Here is a 20415-nt window from a genome sequence, read left to right as displayed (position 1 = left end):
GCACGAGAGGGCACCAAAACCCCGTGTCGGATGAACACGTGCGCGTGACGCACCGCGGTGCCTTTTAACGTTTGCACCACCCGCCATATCCCCCCACATATCTTTGATTATATTTACGAGATGTTCAGAGTTTTTGATGAACGAAGAGGTCGTACAAATACAACTGTCAGCACTAGCAGAACACGCGTGCCAACAACAAGGACACTCAATTGATTTTGATAATGTTGAAGTTCTGTGCAAAACTAGCTACTACTGGCCAAGACTAATTAGAGAATCTAGCGAATTTAAAAGAAATAGAAATAACTGTAACCGTTCGGATAGCTACCGCCTTAGTGCTGCGTGGAAGCGAATCATCAAATAGCTCATTATTTAAATGCATGCCTACGATTATACGAAGGGCAGCTGACTTCAATAGGGGTTACCGTTGGTACGGCTTTTTCAATACACAAAATAGACAGCAAGGACTCAGAAACCCTTCCTCACCCACGTGGCGCAAGAGCGCAGAAGCGTGGTCACCACATCTACGCCTCGATATAAGGAACGAAAGAGGTGGACTTCTCCACAAATCTGGCTGACGCCTGATGAAGCTAGTTGTAATTACTGGCGAAACGTCGTACTCAGATTGTTAATGTTGTGGCTTGGCTCTCCAACACACCGGTTAGTGCTGTACTAGTATACTACACTATACACTACTATACACTACACACTAGTGCTGTACTAGTATACTACACTATACACTACTATAGACTACTATACACTACACTATACACTACACACTAGTGCTGTACTAGTGACGAATTGGCACGTTCTGTTTACCTAACTAGTTGGCTGTGTCGGGTGGCGGCAGGTTTTAACGACACATTTATATATTTACGCGATCTAAACAAAAAAAACCCTCTATTATGGATCACATCGGTCAGTGTGTGAGTGAATAGCAGTTTGAGAGAGCACTGCACATACATGGTTTTAGGCGGTCTTTTTTGAATAAAAAAAAATTCCAGATGAAAGCTATTAGATTAACATTTTCACCGGCATATATTGAGAAGCACACAAAGCCTTAAACATCAACAACCTAACTCAAACTACATTTTTATTTATTAAAATAAAAAGAAAAAAATTACCAAGAGGCTGCGTCTTATAATCCGAGGTATAAATCGACGGTTTTGTATTTTGCGAGCGCGCGTCACGTGGCCCCACCGGCGACCAATGGGAGCGGCCCCGCGGCGGAAGTCGACGGCGTGAGGCGGGCGCGAAGTCGTTGACCGCGAAGACGCTGGGCGCGATACATTTCTTGTTGTTTTTAAATTTACGTCAAATAACGAGGAGAACTAGCGTCGTTTTATTGCACGCAGAGCGATAACAACCGAGCGCGAGCCGAGAAATATCTGCGGAATGTAAGTACCCCCCTCGTGCAGAGGGTCACGTCAATGCGCTGTTAGCTGCTGCTGTCTGCTACTGAGGCCTAGTCCCGTCGCCAGCGTATCATCATCGTCAGCCATGGTCAATCCACTGCTGGATGAAGGCCTTTCCTCCCCCCCCCCCTCCACACTCCGAGCCGTCCGCATCTCTCGCGATCTTGCCATGCCAACGACCCCAACCATCGCCCTCACGCGAGCTGATTTGCATCTCCGCTGTGGGACGTCTTCTCGGAGCCGTGCCCGACCTGCCGCCCTCCGTCGCGAACCTTGACCATCGATAATCGTCGCCCCCCTTTCTCGCGACGAGGGCCTCCTGCCCAAGCCCGCGTGTTTCTCTTGACGGAGTTGCCCTCGGCCTGCGTGTTGTCATACCCACGTTGCGTCTCCGTGTCGCTGAGATTCCGATTCGTGCGTAACTCGGTGCGGTGCTGCCTGTGGTACCTCACGTCGGGTTTACACGAATGAACGTAACATGTTTAAATGCACGTGCGCATGTAATTAAGTTGAATTCATATACGCATTCAGTATTGTACCTCCTCCCACTGTAGTAGGTGGGAACGGTGGGTCACCCCATGGAGTGACCGGTCCCGCCATGGGAATATGGAATTTCCTCCACTGGTTGTACAGTGAAGAAAAGCACCCCATCTTCACGGTCGTCTGAATGAGAAACCACGTTGACTTGACGAAGCGCAAATGCGTACGAAGTTGGAACACTTTGTCACACGTGAGGTGAAGCACCGAGTTTCCTACCTCACTGCACGGATAGTATTCGTCGTTTGGGGTCTCACGGCCTGTGCCTCAGCAATTACAGGATCGTTACAAGTGGCAAAGGCTTGCAGAAGCCTTCATTCAGCAGTGGATTGATCATGGCTGATGATGATGATGACTAGCATGCCTTGAGACCGAGCTAGTTTCTACGATATTTCATCTGTTTCATAAACAGGTTACATTGTCGATTACTTATTTAGCAATGAACAAGGATTCACAGCCCTTTGTCAATAAACTATTTGTGCCTGTCAAAATATTTTTTGTATACTGCACTATGCTAGACCAGCGGTGCGTTATGATTTACAAAAATAAAACAAACTGTTTAGAGTAATCACTTTTACAATCACATGCTATTTGTTACAAATGGCACAATTAAAATTGTAATTGACCCCCAGGTTCGCTCGTGATGTGGGTGCCAATGACCGGTCCAATGTCGCTCGCTGCTGATTTATGTTCGTGTTGGATGAAAATTGAGTTGAGGTCACCAGGATCTGAGCAGAGTACTCGTGCCACTGCTCCCACCACTCGAAAACAATATAATATTGATTTAAATGAAGAAAAAAAACCAATGGGAATATGTTATGTAAGCTGTTTTATGTAACTAGTACATTGTGAAATATAGGGCCAATATACTGTATAGTAGTGAATTAGGTTTTAGTAATTGTTGATAAAGTACAGTATTTTTAATTTGTAAAAAAAATGCGAATGGGATGTTGAGAAAGGATGGACAATTTCGCAAGTGTTGTGAAGTTTCCACTCCATGCATGTACATATGTTGAACTTATTTTGTATCGTGCATAGCCAACCGTGCTAATCGGAGGTGCAGTTTCTAAAAATCAGATAAACAATGGAAACTCGCCAATGTAATTACAACACCCTTATTTTTTGCCAGCAACAGCTGCGCAGTGCTTATTTCCTACATTTCTAACTAAAACTTTGGACCATCCTTTCTGCAATGGACCGTTAATGCAACACATGTTAATGCTCTTCATTAACACTATTCAAACACTATTTTATAGACGCGTGCCAGTGTTAAATGAACCGTTACATTGTACTCTGTTACTTTTACTTAGTCTTTTAGTTCCTTTATTTTGCCAGGCGACATCCCATTGAGATTCATAGTAATACTAATCTAATGCCCTTTTTAAAATACACAAAAAATGCTCAAATTAGTAAAAAGACGGTTTTATTTCTTCAGGAAGTGATGTTTGGCCCATTGCTAAGTGTGTACTGTGCTGTGTTTAACACGTGGAACGAAAACCAGAGCGCCTTGCAGAAAACCCATAAATAGTAGCAAATTACTTTGTGGTTCTTTCGGTAAAGTCACGTAGAAAGAAAATAATTTAAATAATAGAATACGACGGTTCGATTGCAACACGAGCAATCGTCATCAGGTACGAATGAATGAGAAAACAAACCTAGTAAACTTAGAAATATAATGCAATCCAACACAGAGAGTCGGCTAACATAACAATCAACACCCTACTTGGTTGATTACGTTCTTCCAAAGATTGCTAAAATTTTGAGAGAGAGTAGCAAATGTCACTCCAAAAACCTGCGTAGGTAGCTGGGCGACCTACTAGGTATTCTCCCGATTACCTGATGCCCGGCCGGTGTCTCTGCAGTTTGAGATGTTTGTGCCACAGTCTCGGCGTGATCTACCAACTTATAAATTCTCCTGGTCACAGGCATGAGCCTGAAAGTGTAGAAAAGCATGAAACGGAGAGGAAAGTAAGCGAGAAAGGGAAAGAGAACAGTGAATGAACGCAACAAGCAATGGAAGAGAGGATTAGGGATTGGCAATTGAGATGGGAATGGGAGACGGAATAAGGAGAGCAAACCTGAGAGGTGAGAGAAACAGGGAGAGAGATGAGGGAGGGAACTGGGTAAGATACAGTGAAGGAATGAGAGGGGAAATAGGAATTAAGAAACAGACGCAAACACAAAGCAAACAATCAGGATACATTGGTATATACAGCACAGAGAAGGCATGAGGAAGGTGGAGAGACAGGGCTCTATTAGAATACAAGGTTGGCTGACTGGTAGGGACTGTTGGACGGTCATGTCCAAAGGACATGCGTTTTCCTAGTATATCACTTAACTTACTTGCCTGTAAAAGCAATGAGCACATTTTTTTAATCCCGCTGCCTCTGTCCACCCAGTAGTATAAATTGTGATACCACATCCGGCCAGCACATCGCGTGTGGTGAGTTAAAATGCGGGTACTCCTCTTCAAGATGTCTGGCCAGTAAGGAAGAGTCATAGAAAATTATCTCGACAGGTGCTCTTTAGATCTCTTCTCTGGTGGCGGATTTTTTGCCAGCAGTGGTGTGAGCAAGTAATTGCAGGGCTGTACCTTTACCTCTTATCTTTTGCACGTGCGTAACAGGGTTTGTGTTCAGCAACATCATGGAGCAGGGAGGAGACACACACATGGAGGTAGAGCACGCAGTTGACCCCTTCGCTGTAGACCCCGAGCCAAACCGCCGCATCATGGACATAAATCTCCAACTCGAAGACTCTGTTCCCCTTACCATCAACGACAACCAGGAACCTACAAGCTCCACAAATCAACATCACACAGCTTTCCCCTATGGTGCCGATCGCGACCCAGGCGCGGTCGCAAATTTGCTTATGTATGAAGACGTTGAAACGCTTGAAGCTAACACTGCTGCTGCACAAGCAGCGATGCAGCAGCGGCATGTCAGTGGAGTCGAGGGAACGGCTGGTCTGTCCAGAAGGAGGCCGTGGCGTTTCCGGACGTATGCGGCGCTCGGAGAGGCATCGGGCCAATCGCGGCCGCACGACACTCGGAGCGCACGGTCCACGAGGACGGGCGTTTTGCTGGAAACCGCTCCGGCGGCAACGGCTGCGACGGCAACACGGAGATCCACTAGGACTGGTGGAGGTGTCGGGAGTGGTGCCGCCAGGACCCATCATGAGGTGTCTTCAAATCTTCTCGCCAGCTTCTTCCGTGCGCAGGGAGCCACGCTTATGCAGGTGAGTTTTGTGAAATGGCCGTGACAGTCTCAGCCTCCTGAGTGAAAGTCTCGAGGCTCAATTCGAAGGCTGGGAGGTGTTCGCTTCTCCGTTACTGACCCTGAAATAGCGGTGGAAGTTATACACTCCTATGACGGCGATTCACCTGGCAGGATTTCATTTCCCGCCAAAGTACTCGTAGCTCTAGGACATGTTTGAGCTTTTACCGCGTGTTGTTTGCCATTTCACTCCATCTGCTGGGAGCTTTTTCAGGAGGTGAATTGAACACCGTTGAACTGAAATGAGCTCGATTCACTTCCTGAAGAAGCTCCCAGGTTGTGGATTGAAACATTGGACATCAGCCTGAAAACACATGAGAGGGCTTGCAGCAGAACTGCCAAAACCTACTGAAAGTGGTATCTTATTTTTTCTGAAAGGGTTCGCTCACAATGGTTACATTAAACCGGTCTATATTGTCTCGTGTGAAAGGGCCCCTGATTCTGTGTTGTTCACCGGCCAGACTGCACTCATGATTCGTGCTTAGGAACTAAGCATCCGCTTCCCCTCTGTGCTGTGCGCGAGTTTAGAGGGACGTGCAGATCGTGCTGGGTTCTGCGCGAGCCAACGGCGGCGACGATGATTCCTCCGATTCGGCCTCGGATCCCGGGAACCAGGAGCTGATTGAGCTGAGCGGCTCCGACGTGGACCCATATGACGAGAGCACCGAGGAGGCAGAGACGGCCTCTATTGTCGACAGCGGCGGTGAGCTTCGCTCGCAATCGCCGCCGGTTCCGCCGGGTCACTGCGAGAGGTGCTCCTTGCACCCCGCTGCTCTGAGCACCAAAAGCAAATAACCAAGAGAGTGCCCCGGTGAAGCGCCACCGCTAAGGTTAGGAGTAGAGTTCTGGTCGGTGGGAGGGCTAGTGCCAGTGTCTGGGTGGCTCGTAGAAGTGGGTGGGGGAGCAGCCCTGGAAGAATGACACCACAGACATGCTTCTGGAGTCACTTAATTTTTGGCTGGGGTCTGGATTTCACTGCAGGATCTCGGTGGTGCAGGCCGAGTGCTCTCACATGGCCATTATGAGTCCCAACAGCAGTCGGCCCAACTTTTTAGTCTTTTTGAAGCACAAAAAGTTTCAAAGTCAAGTCATAGTGCCTGACTGCTCAAACGGGCAGTGGGGCAGTGCTTATCTCTCTTGGCAACCCCGTGCTTATGGTGGAAATTACACATTCATGTGTTGATGGCCAGTCCATCCGTAGAGCAACCACTCTTGACTTATCGCAAAGTGATGCTCGTTTTAATAACTTCCAAGGAAGTAGACCCATGGCTCCTGACCAGAATTTTGACTCGCAGCTTTCCATTTGTGAGATTAGCGCTTTTCCAACTGTGCCACCTGGCTTAATAAACATAACATTGAAGGAAGTTCATTGTGCATTGATATATACCTTCCATAATTCATTCTGTTGTAACACTGTAGATCTGGATGCTTTGTCAGAAGATGGACATGAAAATGAAGAGCAGCTTCCATCTGCAAATAATGAGCCCACAGCAGCTCCACCTAGCGACCTGCAGGCGGTAAGTACAGATAGCGCCCGCCCCCCACAGATAAAGAAAACGATCTGTCTATAGCCTCTATCAGACTGTAAGGGGTAAGTGCTGTTTACAAACGCCTATTAAGCCACCAAGGTGCACGAGGCGGTGGTGTGGCTGGCGACACGCCCAGCCGCCTTCGACTCCCCAGTGCTGACGCATCCACGCAGCACCGGGTGTTTATCCATGATTGAGTTAACCTAGCCGAGGCCCAAGGCCCGGTTCTGGTTTCACCGCCCACTGATGTTATCTGTGGTTGGGAATCGTCAAGCTCATTTTGCCGGGTTGTTAGCACTGTACGCTAACCAATCAGCCACCACTCCCCCACACGTTTCCTATGTAGTGACGAGTGCATTCAAACAGTAAAAATTAATTGTGAACCCGGTCATCATGATCCTTCCCATGGGTGTGTGCGTGTGTCCTGATCTTTGCCGTGTGTGCGTCTTCGTCTTTGTGCTGCGTTTACGCGCAGGGCGGCCCCGTGGCTGGGTCGGCGGGACTCGGTGCGGGGACGTCGGCGGGAGAGGGACTCGGTGCGGGGACGTCGGCGGGAGAGGGAGCCGGTGCCGGGGCGGTGCTGCCGAACCCCTGCAAGCTGCCCACCGCCGCTTCACCAGGCGAAGAGGAACATGACCTGTGCCCCGTGTGCTTTGAGGCGTGGACCAATGCAGGATCCCACCGCCTGTGCACGCTTCGCTGCGGCCACCTCTTTGGATATTCCTGCATCGACAAGTGGCTCCGTGGTCAAGGGGGCAGGTGCCCACAGGTACGGGGGGCCCAGTGTTGGGGTGGGGGGGGGTGCGAGAATTCTCACGGGTTTGGTGGCAAGATCGGACCCACGTACCCTTAATCAAATGAAAGTGCGAGCAGTGTGTAACGCGTGTGTTTTCCCCTCTCTCCGCGTGTGACAGTGCAACAAGAAGGCGAAGCGCTCCGAGGTGGTTGTCCTCTATGCCAAGTCGATCAAGTCCGTGGACACGAGCGAGGAGGAGCGTTTGAAGAGGTGCAGGCTGACGGCACGTGTCATGTTTACCTCTCGTGTTTTGGTGACGGTTTTGATGTGTTAGGGGGGTTGGAGCGGTGGCACAATGGTTAGTCACCGTGCTATAAATTTGGCTTCCTGAAATTTTATTCCCGACCGCAGCAAACGTCAGTGGTGAGTGATATCTCAATCGGTCCTGGACATCCCCTCCTTCACTAAACGGCACTTACCAGCATGTTGAATCATGGTCAAGCAAGTTATAACCGACATAGTCGTCATCAATTAACTGACAAAGGGCTGTACATTTATTTTACATTACACGTTACCCGTTGCTTTTTCCTCATGATTACAATTGATTCGGCATAAAACAGTAAAAGCGAACTGAATATGAATTTTACTTCGTTTGGAATCCATTTGGCTTATGGTAAATACACCCGCAGTATGAATTAGAGTGGCAGCTGGGTTCCGGCCGCCAACATCCGCAGCAAACGACAGTCGCGCTACCGCTAGGCCATGACACCGCCCCAGTGACACGTACTTCTCTCTTATCCTGGCAGCGAGCTCGCAACGCAGCAAGTGCAGCGGAGGAAGGCCGAGCTGGAGTCGGCTCAGTGCCGCCTGCAGATGCAGGTGGTGTCGGAGGAGTATCGCAAGCTCAAGCACCAGCTGCAGGTGGCTGACGGAGTCTTGGCTCCCACGATCGTGTTGTGTCTGTCTTGCCAAACGACTGCCGTGTCGTTCCGGGTCTCTTGGCCTGCGTTTGAACGTTTTGGAGCCAAAGTCGAATCATCTGTCTGATCCGATGAGTAATTGGGCAGCACTAGTTTAGAATTACACAATCCTCTGACAGTGGCCAGTGTCTCCGTACGTTGGCTGCTGTTGATATCTTGCATAATGGAACACATATTGACTCCGGAGGGATGATGGGGGTAAGTTGTGTACCCTGACAGGGATTTTACTCGCAGCCCTCCGATAACAAATTGTTTGGTAAATTCGCAGCACCATCAGATAAAATATAAGCAGTGTGCAAAGTCGGAAATGATGATGAAGATTATGGTGATGTTTGATGATGAATATTCTTTATTTGAGTACAATAATGAAAATGTATTATTTTTAATTAGAATGATCATGTGAATTGTTTGAAGATTTGTTTATTGAACAAATGCATGTTAGAGGAAAACCCAGCCCAAAAAAGCAAACATCTTACTGTATTGTGTACCTAGATTGTGTGTCACACGTGGTCTGACGTGAGTGTTAAGATTTGTTAATGAGAAAAAAACTTTTAAAATCACTGCTTACCAGCGTGAGTCTACCCGGCAACAATGAGTGTGTACAACTGAGCCGATTGCCAGGTTAAGCGTGGTGGGGTAAAGGGTGGGTACTCCTCCAAGGCGTGTAGCCAACGTGGAAGAGTAGCCCAAATACCGTCTAGAGGCACTCTCTTGAACTCCCCTCGAGCGGAAGCCCCTTCCTTCCGCCAGCCGTGAATTGAGCAAACAATTGTGCCAGCATTTCAGTGTGCTCCCCTGTCGCCTCTGTTCATCCCGTGCTCACGACAGGAGCTCCGCTCCACACTGTCCCAATACGGCGCGGGGTCAAGCTGCACGCCGTCGAGCCAGGGAGAGGGCAGCGGCGCCGTCGGCACCTCCCAAATATACAACTTCACCAAGGGCCTCACCGTGTCGGCTGGCGGTGGATGCCGCGTCATGGCCTTCTCGTCCGCCCAGGGTTGCCTCGTGGCCTCGCAGCCCTCGCCCCATGCCTCCTTCATGCCAGGCACGGCTCATGGGGGCATCTGGAGAGGAGAGATTCAGCAAGGGCTGCTGGTCTTGGGTGGCGTTGTTCGGTTTCATTGGGATTTATTTATTGGAATGGTTTTCGTTCACATTGACTCCGTAACAATGGTCACAAAAAAAGTAAAATGCTTACCCCATTCTGGCAGGGTAATAGACACCTATTATCACAAGACATCAAGTCTGCATTAACCACACAAACTTCTGGTCCAACATACAAACAAATATATGCATTGTCCTTGAAACTGATTGGCCTACACCAGAGAGAGTCTCTCTTCCTGTTTTAAAGCAGCATGTTCGTAATCAAATTCAGGAAGTTGACTTTCAATTAGCATTGCCGTATTCTCTGGATTACAAAATGCACTTCAAAAAAATGGCTCCAAAGATTGGGGCGCGCCTTACTTTCCGGAGGTGTCTGATAATCTGGAGAATGCGGTAACCTCCATCGAGATTAATATAAGAACGATTGTTCACAATCATTGGCATCGTCTCCAAAACGATGGTCCACTTTAATTTCATCGACCGGACTAAATGTCATCACGCCTGCGCCGTGCGCCTCCTCCACTTGTCATGTGACCCCTGCGCGTCGCCCCGCCAGGTTTCGGGGTGAAGAAGATCAGTGGCGGGGACCTGAAGAGCACGCAGTACGTGCCCATCCACAGCAACCAGATACGTGGCCTCTCCTTCAGCAGCCACGGCGACAGCCTGCTGCTGTCCGCCTCGCTTGACAACACCGTCCGCATCACCAGGTGCCACGCTACGCACGCCGCGTGTGAAGCCCGGCGTGGTCCACCGGGGCTCGGCGCGCGCCCAATGCCTCTTTTCCGCAGTGCGGCCGAGCCGTGCCGATCCAGTCTGGTGTGGTTCGGGAGGATGCCGGGTTGTTTTTTTCCGACGCAGGAGCCAAGCCGCGTCGCTCGCATCGCACGCAATGAGCAATTCGAGATGCGTGTAGACGATGCGGTGATGCTTCGTTTCAGTTGTGTACTGCAATGCACATGTCATTAGCCCTGGCCCTGCTTTGGTCCTGGCTCGGCGTGGAAAATAATCACCCATAGCCTGAAGTCCCTGCATTCGCTGGACTCGGATGTGCCAGTGGAAAAGGGGTATGAAGGGCAACCTCTCTCTTTACTCTTCATCATTTTGCTAATTTCTAGACTGGACGAATTCCTTCCACTCCGGTCGAAGACAAACGCTTATGTTGGACAGCGTAATGTAACCCGTGGGCGCGCACGATTTGTCCTAATTTTTTTTTTTTTTATTTGACATCGCCCTCTCCGCAAGCCTGACGAGCAACACGGTGGTGCAGACGTACCAGGCGGGCAAGCCCGTGTGGAGCTGCTGCTGGTGCGGCGACGAACAAATGTACCTCTTTGCGGGGCTCCTCAATGGCACCATCCTGGTGTACGACATGCGGGACACGCGCACGCACGTGCAGGAGCTGCCCCCACATGGCGCCAGGTCGGCACGCTCGCCCACACCGCCGCGTGCAATCCTCAACGGGAATTTGACTTGGCTCACTTGGCTTTTGCATAAGTAATTCGTATTTCTATCGATCGAATGGTTGGCGTACAGAGAACAATTGTTTTTTCTAGGGAAGCCTCATTCTGCCTTAAGACTGTCGGAGAATCTTGCTTGCAGAGTTTGACTAACGACTCAATAGCTGTGCGATACAAGAGAGTAGAAATCTCTGGACATATGAGGGAACAATACTCGGCAACCACTTTCCCTGCCGCTGTCTGCAGGCCACCACCTAACTCTGCAAGTGGGGCCTTAGACACACCCGCACAACGATCTGTGCTGGCGCCTCAATGTTTATTATATAATACAAATTACAGTAAAACCTTGGATTGCGAGCATAATTCGTTCCGGAAACGTGTTTGTAATCCAAAGCACTCGTATATCAAAGCACTCGTATATCAGTTGTGATCACGTGACGCTCGGCAGACAAAGCGTACACGTACTACTCGTATTGCAAGACGTCGCTCGTTTATCAAATGAATATTTATTTAAAAAATTTGCTTGTCTTGCAAAACTCGCAGACCAAGTTACTCGCAATCCAAGGTTTTACTGTATAATTAACCTTGGAAGGCCTCGCTGAGTCTCAATACACTTTTTTCAGTAGGGTCCTACATTGATATGAATTACTATTTGGCAAGGGAGATGAAACTGGAATACCCGGAGAAAACCCACCGCACGTACTAGCGGATAAGGCTGCAACGTCAGAGCAACTAGGTTAAAACCAGTCGGCCTTAATAAATGCAATCTCTTATGTTTACCGAACCCCATTGTTGTGCTGCTACACATCACCTGGCCACCTACCAGTCCACAGCCCCACGCGTACAACACCTGGTATAGGCGAGTGGGCAAACATCAAAGCACTGTGCAGATTCGGCATTGCTTCGCTTCTCAGATTGGGTGCATTCAGAGTGACCTGGTCGTGGACATCTGGTTGGTTTGATTTGAGACGATTTTAACAATTTGTATTTGTGAGTGATGGCATGAAACCTCAGACGGCCCAGCCTTGTGTGCTTTACACGACAAATAACTCCCTGCGTACTCTAACCCTATGTATACATCCTTTCTCGGTGGCATGGGAAGACCTTCATCCAGCAGTATATTGGCAACAATTGATAATTTGCAATATAATAACAGAGCACCCAACGGTTTCACCTGTTTTTGCTTCTGCGGTGTTCTAGAGGCCGCGTTATTCCACACCAAAAACACATTCTGTGCTGTGCCTCCTCGTAGCTAAAACGTACCGTCGTCCTAACATGCGTGTGCGCACGCACGCACGCGCATTTTCCAGGTGCCCTGTGGCATCGCTGAGCTACATCCCGCATGGGGGCGCGTCCCCATTGGCGGCCCTGCCGATGGGCGGGCTCCTCGCCGGGACGCTGGAGGGCGGCTGCTTCTGGGAGCGCCGACCGGGCGGCAGCTTCGTGCCACACGCGCTCTCGGCGGAGCCCGGCGGCGGATGCATCGACGTGCAGTGTGAGCCCCACAGCCGCCACTGCCTCGTCACCTACCGGCCCGGTGAGACGCCCTGCCCTTGTGTGCGCGTGTGCATTTATACGTGGGTATGTCATGTGCGGTTGGGAGAGCGGTGGCAAAAGTGGTTGGTGCGCCCCGCTCGAACCCGGCGACCCTGGTTCGATTCCCGCTCACAGTGACAAATAACTGACCAGTTCAGCCTGGGTCAACCAGTCCCTAGGTTGACCCAGCATGAAATGAATGTCTTGGTGAGCTGTGTAAACATCAGAATTGGACATACAAATGCGGCCAGGCGTGGCGCTGGCCACTCACCCCCTCTGTGCCATGCCAGCCTTAATAAGTACTCGCTATAGCAGCACTTGCCTCCAACAGTCACTTCGGTCTACACGGGGTATGTTTGTCGTGCGCTGTCGTTTTGTCAATGTTCATCATCCCCTCCCCAATCCCTTCATGATTAAATTAATGGTTATGATTCAGTAGGGGATGGGAGAGGGTGTAATGACTCGCCACCCCCTTCCAAATAACTGCATTGGAACCAGAGCTGCCCCACGACCTGCATAGTGTGGGAAGTCCCTTATCCAGCAGTAGCCTGTGAAAGGGGCTGTACACGCAAATAAACGTGTTGAACACACGCACACACGCGCGTGCGTGCCTGCGATCCATACACTCGCGAGCAGGCCGGACTCAGACGTCGGTGCGCTGCGTGTTGCTGGAGCTGGATTCAGTCCCAGAGCCCGGAGACCCCGCGCGCGTCCGCGTTGCCTGCAACCCCGTGCAGACGTTCCACACCGGCTCCACGTGCAAGCTGCTCAACAAGAACGCCATCTTCCCGAGCCCCGCGCACGACGGCAGCCTGCTGGTGTGCACCGGAGACGAGGCCTCCAACTGCGCCATGGTGGGAGCCGCTCCCACCCCTTGCCTGCGCCCCCACCCCCAGCCTCCAGTCATATCTAGGCCCAATTCAGTAATTTTCCGCATTAAGTTGAAACATGTTTATGCATTATTTCTAATCCGTCTACCCTGTCCGTAACAGAGAGCGGCAGGCAGAATAACTCGTAAAGACGGTTAAAATGAACAAGCCTCTTTTATAATGTTGTGTAGCTATTAGGGACTTACCCTTTTGAAAACTGGTCACATTTATCAAAACAAATATGCAAATGTTTTTTTCCCCAGCGTGCTACCCTTCAGTTTCCCTGCTGCTAATTCAGTGCTTTCAAGGACATAATTTACGTTTGGAAAGCGTTACATAATTTATGCGTGCGTGTGATTTGTACCTTGAATTTATTCTCATTGACTAGTTCAGCACGTTCAGAAAAAAAACAACCCCGACGTAATTACAAATCCTCTTTTTATGTAACCCTCCGCAGGTTGTATTACTATGCCGTGCATACAGCATTGGGGGTGTCTTATCACAGGGCCGTTTATTTCGAGCGACAGAATGGATCTATGCTGGTACGCAAGGCTATGTGTGGTCACGCATTTTATCGCTTTGCAGGTCTGGAAATCCACCACAGGCTCTCTTCTGCAAAAGCTGCCAGCTCAACAGCCGGTGCTTGACATCTGTCCCTTCCAGATGAATCAACACAACTACCTGGCCACGCTAACTGAGAAGATGGTGAAGCTATACCAGTGGGGTTAGGATTGGGGAAGGCTTCGAGGGGAGCTCGGACGTTGCACAACAACGACAGCGATTGGAAAAACGCATCCTTAACGAAAAGCACCCACCCGGGTGACGCTTTCATTAAAAGTATCCCCACTGAAAAGTATTCACGTTAACTTTGTTCAACCGGGGTGAGAACTCGAGATACCCTCGGATCAGTCGCATTTGCAAGATTGCCCTAGATCACCAAAGTGACAAGCAAAACAATTAAGTACATCGGTGAAGCAAAATAGAAATCCGAAGGAGAAAAACCTGCGTTTGATGAGAAATAGAAATATTGTACTATCATTAATCAATATTTCATTTTTAAATCTGTTTAGTGTGAGTCGGCTTGGGCAGATGTTTTTTCAGACTGAGCATAGCACAATTACAAAATTAAGTTACACAAACGTTAAAACAGATGCAGGGTGACCAAGGTCGTGGGTTCGACTCGGCTCTTCATCCCTCCGGAAGTAATAAATTAAGTCCAACGTCTTGTGGAGAGACTGCCCCTGGCCTGGGAATGTGGGTTTTCCCACTCTGGCTCAAGGTCCACCAACAGAAGATAAGTGCCGCCACCATTGCTCGCGGATATCAGGAAGACGGTTTGAAAGTTTGGACTTTCGAATTAAAAACCACCGCCGATGTCGTTTCGGAGTTGAATGCTGTTAACATCCCACTCCAGTGCTTATGCATCTTGGCCTGCTGATGCATTATCTTAATCTTGGGAGGATGAAAACAAGGAGACCAAATTAGCACTGTTAAAGCGAATGACTGTTCTCTGGGACACGCCGCAGGCTGCGGACGGCGGTCTTGAGATCACGCACGTCTGACTGTCTCTGCAGCTGGAAGACCAGCTTACTTGGGCCGTGCGGGCCAAATAAAGTTACGCGTGCAAACGTGAAATGTATCAAAAAGTATATATATATTTTTTTTACATTTGTTAAAATTTTCATGCAGGCTTGCGTGGGAATTAGTAGACATTATTAGTGGTGGGGGGGGGACAGCTGTTAGGTCGATTGTATTCTATTTAGGCTGACTGTGAGATCGCCGCTGTTCGCAGAGGTTTGCTCGTTGAATCCAGCGGCCGCAATGGTTATTAGTCGCGGGCGTATTCACAACTAACAGTCTGTGCCTGTAGGGGACGTTGAAGATCCTGCCATGTTGTTCACAAGAGTGTCGGCCCATTGTGTTTGCCTGCGTCATGGTCCAATTTTTTTTTCGTATTTAAATGTTACCCGCAAATCACTCAATTGGAATGTACATATCGATTGTTGCCCCATATTCATAACCCTGGCAGGACCCTCCTGAAAACGAGTTATGAGAAAACGAGTGATTTTGCTGTATAAAGAAGTATAATAAATAATTTTAGTTAGTGACTTAACTTATTTGACCTTTTATATTAAAAAATGTATCACTGTGGTTGAATATGAACCAATGTCAGTCAGTTTAGTATGTATACAATCCTATATTTCAGTCGAAAATGGAACCACATTTTAACTAGTCAAATTATATTATAGGGAGCACATTCATCGTCTGCCCAGATCCATCCACTGCTCAATGAAAGCCTAATCAATCCCTAATAGTCTGTAAATGCAATAAATAATCCACCTCGCATCTTCATACGAGCCGGACTCATCGCTGCATCTACACAGTGGATGTCCTTTAAAGCGTGGCCCTCCTCATTTTGGCTGCCACTCCCATCAGCAGTCTCAACCAATGGCCATGCATTCCCTTCTCGCAACGTGTCCTGCCCAAGCACACGTTTCTTAACGCTCAATGTGATGTCTAGAGCTTGTGTCTGTCTTCTCTGATCCATGTGTTCCTCCTCCTGTGCAATTCCCAGCATGTACTTTTTCACGCGTTTTTTGCGCACTTTTCGGCTTTTGTTCCACACTTTGTCAATGTCGATCTTAATGTTCCTGTCATAGCAGGGACTACTTTAGGAGAGCATAATGAAAGTACAAATATTCCCAAGAAAACATGTTAAAATATATTCAGAATACTGTAACAGACCACATTTCAATTTAAATACTTTCATAATACTTTGAATTTCAATCACAAAGTTGAACTTTATACAGCAGCACATTGTGGCGGGTACCAAATTTCACTAAAATTGTGGGCGAACGGAAGGAGAATGAGCATTGTTAAGGGAGACGAACACGCAAATTGCGGCCAGGATAAAAACTGGCGATCCCAGACTTTCCCTGCGGCGTGGCGGGTCGTGACGCTTTTGCTGATTGGCACAAAACCCAGCGCCTCACTCCGCGTGCGAGCATGGAGCCTCGTGAGCTGCCTGGATCACAGCCTCGACGTCGGTGGTTCTGGACGACCACAGAAGCTGAAAGAAAGGGTTCCAGCGATCGGATCGGTCTTCGGAAGAATTCGACCCTCCGATTGCTTAGCTACTCGAATCAAACCTCAACTCGAGTCGATGAGGATCGCAAGGGTGACGATTGGGGGAAGATCGCGAGTTGGTACCGAAGCCGGGCGTCGTCTTCGCCCATCCGGACTCGAAAAAGCGAGTACCACTTTGTGAGCAGTCGACGGTGCTCGTCTTCTAGAGAAACTGGACCCCTCCATAGGATCGTGAAGTTTCCACTGCCGGCTCACAGGCGCCAATGGGGGATGAGCGGTGGACCTTTGCGAGCGCACCACCATGATTTGCCCTTGACATTTTAAGACGTCACCAAAGTTTGGGATGTTGAGAGAATGGCGCTCGTTTTGGGAACGAGGACTTTTCGCAACAGGCTCAGGGCTGGCTATAGATATACATGTTTGATCTTCACACTTGCGTAAACTGTTTACAAATAAAGTACGCTTTTTCAAGAAAAGTTAAATTGTAACATCACTTGTACACCAATACCGCGCAATCTCTCTGCCATTGTCCTTGTCGGCAAGGTTCGTCTTCGATTTGCTTCTCTGATGTGTTCGGGGGTTGAGGCCCGTGTGCGTCGTGAGATGCTTCATTTCACTCATCGTGCTGGGAGCTTCAGGAACTGATTCTTGGCAATGTGTAGGTTCCCTCCCGGTGCACGCGAAGCCCCCGGCACGTGCAGCGAAACGTCGGACATCGTGCCGAACAGCACGCAGTACAATCTGTGCAATAAAATTGCAAAAACCTACTCTGTAGTTGACGGTTCGAGAGCCTGAATGTTAAAATTTGTGAAGATTTATTTTCGTTGGACTGAAGTTCCGTTGTTATTTCGAGGTCGGTTTTTCTTTCGCCTGCTGCGTTTTGTGCACTCGCCTGAAACTTGAGCTCATTGACTGTACACTTTAGAAGCGTATTTCTCCTTTGTGGAAAAATACACGGATTGTTTACTAAAGCTGAATTATTGCGGTGTTCAAATTGCAGAGCCTCCTTGTTGCAAGAGCTGCCAAAAACAAAATCAATGCAGTCTTCTGTTTAGTTTCTTTCATAAATATCCTTGCTGCTGCATTTAGCCTTAATACATTAACCCATCGTGCACTGCAATAAGGCAGCTGTGATGTTTTTTACTTAATATTTTTGCCAAAAAAGGGCTTTCTGGTTATCTGTAAAATGTCAATAACTCGGAGGAGGCATCACCCACATCCACAAAGCGTCCACAAAGGCGATTAAATGTCTTAATAACCTCACTGTATAGAATGGTTAAAAATTCACCTTACCTTACGAAAGAAATGGACTCGTAAATCTGTTGCCATCGGTTGTAACGCTCGTGCAATGTTCTCATCTTAGAGGCGTGGGGCATCCTCGAATCACTGCAGGGGAATCGACGGTTCATTTCCCACAGCTATCCAATCGATTTTCCAGGGAATTAGCAAAGCGACGCGGCTGCTGAGTGGACATTCAGGACCGTGTGACATCAGCATTTGAAAGCGTCAAGCCATTGTGCCCAGCGTCTCGGCTGAAAGGCTGACTTTGGAAATTACTCAGTCGAGTTAGGCATAAAATAATAACTCCCAACATTTTATGTTTCCAAGGGCTCTTTCCAAAACATAACGAAAATTGTAAGGGCTCTGATATGGTTAAATAAGGTGCAACAACACAAGCTCTCTTAAACAGGCAGCCACGAGGCGTGTATGGTTTATTCACGCACGTGTCAATTCTGTAAAGCATCCTAAGACATTAATGGCCTTCTCGTGTTCTGCCACCAGTTGTCAGTTTCACAGTAAAAAGCACGAAGCGGTGTGGCCCAGCGGGCAGCGTTGGTGAGGCCCTCTGTTGTGCACAGACCAATAGATGTCCCTTGGCCTGTGTTTCACCACAGTCACGTGTACCAGGGCCGTTGAGAGTAGCCCCACGTCTGTACGTTCGCTATTGAGCTTACGACTGGTTCTAAGACGATGTAGACACCTCCAGCCTGTGACCGATATTTAACTGCGCCCGCTGGCGCGACTGTTGGGCAGCACGAATGTAACTTTGCTACGTGTGATCGAGCCGTCAAGGAGCACAAACTCCGGTCACCCTCCTAGCGGCGTTTGGCTGGCCATCGAACAAAGACGATCACTGCATCGCGCGCTTTCAGATGCGCTCCTGCCGTCTGGAAAGCTCTTCCTTCCGATATTAAGATTCCACTGGAGCTTTGCACTTTTAAATAATTTAGATTGAAAACTAATTTCTTTAGAACTGCTTTGTGTGTTTAGATTGTTGTCCTTTTCCCGCACCTCCGATTGGCGTGGTTGGCTGCGTACGGTGCGAACGAAGTTCAACGCGCATCCGTGCTGCCGCCGCCGGATCATTCGTGACAATGGCCTGCAATTTACATCAGCTCCATAATACATGTTTTTTTGGGTTAGATTGCGTAAATGTGTCGTCTCTATTTCACGGATCGAAACACGAGGATTGTTCCACGAATTTGTCGCCTGATGATGCTCGTAATTAATAGCAAAACGTCGTACTCGGATTGTAAATGTTGTGGATTTACTCTCCAACACCGGTTAGTGCTGTACTAGTAACGAATTGGCACGTTCTGTTTACGTGACAAACCTCACTAATTGGCTGTGTCGGGTGGTGGCGGGTTTAACGACACATTCATATTTACGCGATCTCATCCAAAAAAAACCCTGCATGACAGACGATATTGGTCGTGTTAAACTGACAACATCTGCTCCATAAGGTGGCGCTGCGGCAGAGTGCTCAACCAAACAGGCGGCAGGGTGGCGAGTTTAAATCGTTGCTGGGCAGGTGGTGGTAGGGGGTGGCGGTTCATTCCTTAATCCCTCCGGGATTACACAAATTGGTGTCGTGTTGTGGGAATTTAACAGCACTTGTGCTATGGAGAAGACTGGTATTGGTCAAATCGATGTGGTTATCCGCTAACTAGTTCAGGTCAAGCAAGTGGAGGGAGAGGGGGCACTGAAATATGCTCAATTAATTGTGTGAGAACGTATTGATTTTTTTAAAATGAAAGTTAAGACCACACATGGCTGCGTTGTAAGTCACACACGTTTTCACCCCAGGACGTAACAATTTAGGGAGATGCACGGATTTGCACCATTGCCGTGGTCCAGTCCGGCACGAGTGCAGTGTCGTGGTGGGATCTCTGCCTCGAGATGCCAGCGGGAACAGTTTATAAGCAGCGCGCTTTAATGTCGCGTGATGGTGCCTTCCTGAAAGGTCTCTGGGGGTAAAAGCCATGGATTTGAAAAAAAAATGCCAGAAAGCTCCTTTAAATTATAAAGGAGGTAATTAAGTAAATAAATAGGAAAAGCTTAATCCATTTTCGTTTCTGCAATGAGGCTCAAACGTGGCGTGTGTGCTGGTGGAGTCACAGAGGCCACGCCACTGCATAGGCCGCTTCTAGATCGGCGGCGGCGTTGTGTTTTGTCTACACGCGCCATGCTGACAGACAGGATACGGGAGCATTGTCAATGTTTACATTTTACTCGTGTGCATGCGGCTGTGCGGTCGGACGTGGCACAACATTGTGTACTGTGTGTGTGTATTGTGTGTGTGTACTGTGTGTGTGTACTGTGTGCACTGTGTGTATTATCTACTGTGTGTGCACTGTGTGTGTACTGTGTGCACTGTGTGTATTGTCTACTGTGTGTATATTGTGTACTGTGTGTGTACTGTGTGCGCGACTCAGCAGGCAGCTTTCTCCGTGCGGTTTCACTTTTTGGAACGCATCTAGCGCACACAGCGAGGGCAAGCAGTGAGTGGTGAGGAGCGATCGATGAGGGGTGAGGAGTGAGAGGTGAGCTGTGTGCGGTGTGCGTGTGTGACCACGACCGCGTCTCCCCGCACCACCTCACCGCAGGGTCCT

General features: G+C 48.8%; 1 protein-coding gene across 3 annotated transcripts; it reads left to right on the top strand.

The window, feature by feature from the left end:
* Positions 1–1225: 1225 nt before the first annotated feature.
* Positions 1226–17279, top strand: RFWD3 (ring finger and WD repeat domain 3). Of its 3 annotated transcripts, none has more exons than XM_061573114.1 (14): positions 1226–1394; positions 4576–5186; positions 5753–5927; positions 6644–6741; positions 7229–7285; positions 7316–7522; positions 7668–7759; positions 8296–8410; positions 9298–9514; positions 10130–10280; positions 10816–10992; positions 12341–12567; positions 13203–13420; positions 14021–17279. In XM_061573114.1, the coding sequence occupies exons 2-14, from the start codon at positions 4596–4598 to the stop codon at positions 14162–14164; spliced, it is 2469 nt and encodes an 822-aa protein (XP_061429098.1). In that variant the 5' UTR covers positions 1226–1394; positions 4576–4595; the 3' UTR covers positions 14165–17279. The 3 variants fall into 3 exon arrangements, with proteins under 3 accessions (XP_061429098.1, XP_061429097.1, XP_061429096.1); XM_061573113.1 differs by adding an exon at positions 1967–2147 and having other exon boundaries at positions 7229–7522; positions 14021–17278; XM_061573112.1 differs by having other exon boundaries at positions 7229–7522; positions 14021–17278.
* The last annotated feature ends 3136 nt before the right edge of the window (positions 17280–20415 follow it).

The sequence above is a fragment of the Lethenteron reissneri genome, chromosome 52, assembly GCF_015708825.2.
Source record: "Lethenteron reissneri isolate LAM-NWPU_2019-01 chromosome 52, ASM1570882v1, whole genome shotgun sequence".
NCBI classification, from domain to species: domain Eukaryota; kingdom Metazoa; phylum Chordata; class Hyperoartia; order Petromyzontiformes; family Petromyzontidae; genus Lethenteron; species Lethenteron reissneri.
Note: the sequence above shows the minus strand (reverse complement) of the source record. Positions and strands in the feature narration are given on the sequence as shown.